The following is a 2,102-nucleotide window of genomic DNA, read 5'->3' as shown; positions in this document are numbered from 1 at the left end:
GTATTTACATCATATTCATATTTAAAGGGGACGTTTAGGTGTAATTATCTACTTATATATTTAATTATTACGTCAACCATCTACATAACGTTTGTCTGATGTCTTATGTTGCATTAAGACATTTCATTACGTGGTGGGAACGAGACTGTGCATGTATGTAAACTAGCACATACAGACGTGCACGTGTTGGTATGTTGGTGCACACCTGTACATGTATTTGTGTGTTTGCTTTTATATGTAGATGCATAACTGAGCACATTTCAGGCCCTGAGCTGCTGCTAGAAGACGTCCAGTCGCTGCATCATGACTTAAACTATTGTTTATGTCTCTGTTTTAGGAGAACAGTCCCAAAAATCATGAATAAATTCCACTGAAAACTGCAGAAAATGACATTTTAAACAGTTCCTCAAGTGTTTTTCTGCGTTGTCTTCAGCGTACGTGTATGACACGACTATAAATACACCAGAGCTCATGATGCAGCGATGAGTCTTGTGCCTCCGTCAGCCTCGATGAGCGGCGCTCTCCGGGGCCTCCGCTAGACTTCATCACATTACCGCCGTTAATTATAAACCTCCGTCCAACTGGGCTCAGACGGGCCCGGCCGGGAGACGGCGGCTCGTCTTAATGAAGACCACACGCAGGAACAACGGGAGCGTTTGCATTAAGGGGATCATCTTTATTGCCCAAAAATCCACCTGAGAATGAAATCAGCGCGACGCCGCTCGCCCAGACGGAGCGCGTCGGTTTATATACAGCAAATCATACGTGACATCGACCCAGAGCGCCGTGTCGCTGCTACATCTGATCACCTCGTCACAGAAATACGCTACAGAGTCACAGTACCTGGAGTTACATAAGGAGCCGTCGTTCTGAGGTTCCTGCTTCGTCCCGTCGCCGCGGGAAAAAACCAGAGGAAAGAAAAAAAACTTCACACGAAACACGCTAACAGATCACCGATTCCCCCGCAAACAGTATGGCTAAAAGGAAAGAGTAGTGCACAAGTTTCTACCATAGAAAAGACATCAAGCGCCTCCCTAGTCCGGTTATACAGTACGGCAGCCGTTGCACAGAGGTTAGGGTTCTAGCTACAGACTCCACAGGTCGTCCTCAGCCTCATGATATGCTATCGATAGGATCAGTGCTGGAGCAGAGAAGCTGGTAAAAAAATTATCTTACACGTTAAAAATCGTTAAAAAACCACCGCTGCTGCTCGTTAATGCCACGTCGGGAAAACAAAGAGAACAGAACAGAGCTGAATAAATACCACTTCTCCTTCCCTGAAGTCGTCGACTCAAACCGAAGCGCTTCCCCTCAGCAGACGGATAGATATATTTGCGACACACAGCAGAGCAGAGATGCAGGTTTACGTGAAAGTCTTACAGGCCACGTCGTATCACTACCGTTTATATTATTATTATTACTGTGGACGTTTGCTGGTATTATTGATAACATGAGTCTTTGGCGGACTAACTGTACGACTTTATCTCTACAAAACAAACCAAATCATAAACGCTTCCTCTAAACGCACGAGAATGCAGATTTTTACAGGCGTCAGCATGAATAAAACAATCCAGGAGGATCTTCAAGTATCAGGTGGTGTTTGGAGACAAGAAGCTCTACGTTTGGCGTGAACGGAAACGTCTCTGGACGGCGAGTCTTCGTCTTCGCCGTCCGTCTGCAGGTCGCCGCGGTGACTCGCCGCCGCCGTCGGGACGCTCGACTCCTTCGGCTCTGAAAGCGTCCCGGCCGACTGCAGATTGGAGACTTTCCTGTCAAATGCAAGCTGAAATGGACGAATGCGCGGTGCGAGCCTCCACCATTTACCCGTTATCCCTCGCCGCCTCCCCCGTCCGAAGCCCCGCCCCCCCGGGTCAGGCTTTGGCCTCGAGCAGTTCCAGGAACAGTTTGTGCATCGGCACGCGGCCGTCCTGTTTGATGCTGCAGAAGTGCTGCACGGCTCGGGCCGCCGTCTGCCGGAGCAGAGGCAGCGTCATGATCATCTTTCCCGCCCGCCGGGGATCCTCCGGGTGGTGGGCGGCCTCGTAGTCCTGCAGGGCGCCGTGGAGGACGTCCTGCAGCCGCTGGACCGCCTCCGAGTCCTC

The 2,102-nt window shown here is 50.0% G+C and overlaps 1 protein-coding gene across 4 annotated transcripts in view; it reads right to left on the bottom strand.

The window, feature by feature from the left end:
- Window positions 1-652: 652 nt before the first annotated feature.
- Window positions 653-2,102, bottom strand: part of LOC103360430 (estrogen-related receptor gamma-like) — a 39,436-nt gene continuing 37,986 nt past the window's right edge. For all 4 annotated transcript variants that reach the window (XM_008286177.1, XM_008286178.1, XM_008286180.1 and 1 more), the window contains one exon: window positions 653-2,102. This exon is cut by the window's right edge and continues 1 nt beyond it. In XM_008286177.1, the coding sequence (XP_008284399.1) occupies window positions 1,872-2,102 (231 nt within the window). In that variant the 3' untranslated portion in view covers window positions 653-1,871.

The sequence above is a fragment of the Stegastes partitus genome, unplaced genomic scaffold (assembly GCF_000690725.1).
Source record: "Stegastes partitus isolate 25-593 unplaced genomic scaffold, Stegastes_partitus-1.0.2 Scaffold439, whole genome shotgun sequence".
Taxonomy (NCBI): domain Eukaryota; kingdom Metazoa; phylum Chordata; class Actinopteri; family Pomacentridae; genus Stegastes; species Stegastes partitus.
The sequence above is the reverse complement of the archived record's forward strand: the minus strand, read 5'-3'. Positions and strand labels throughout refer to the sequence as shown.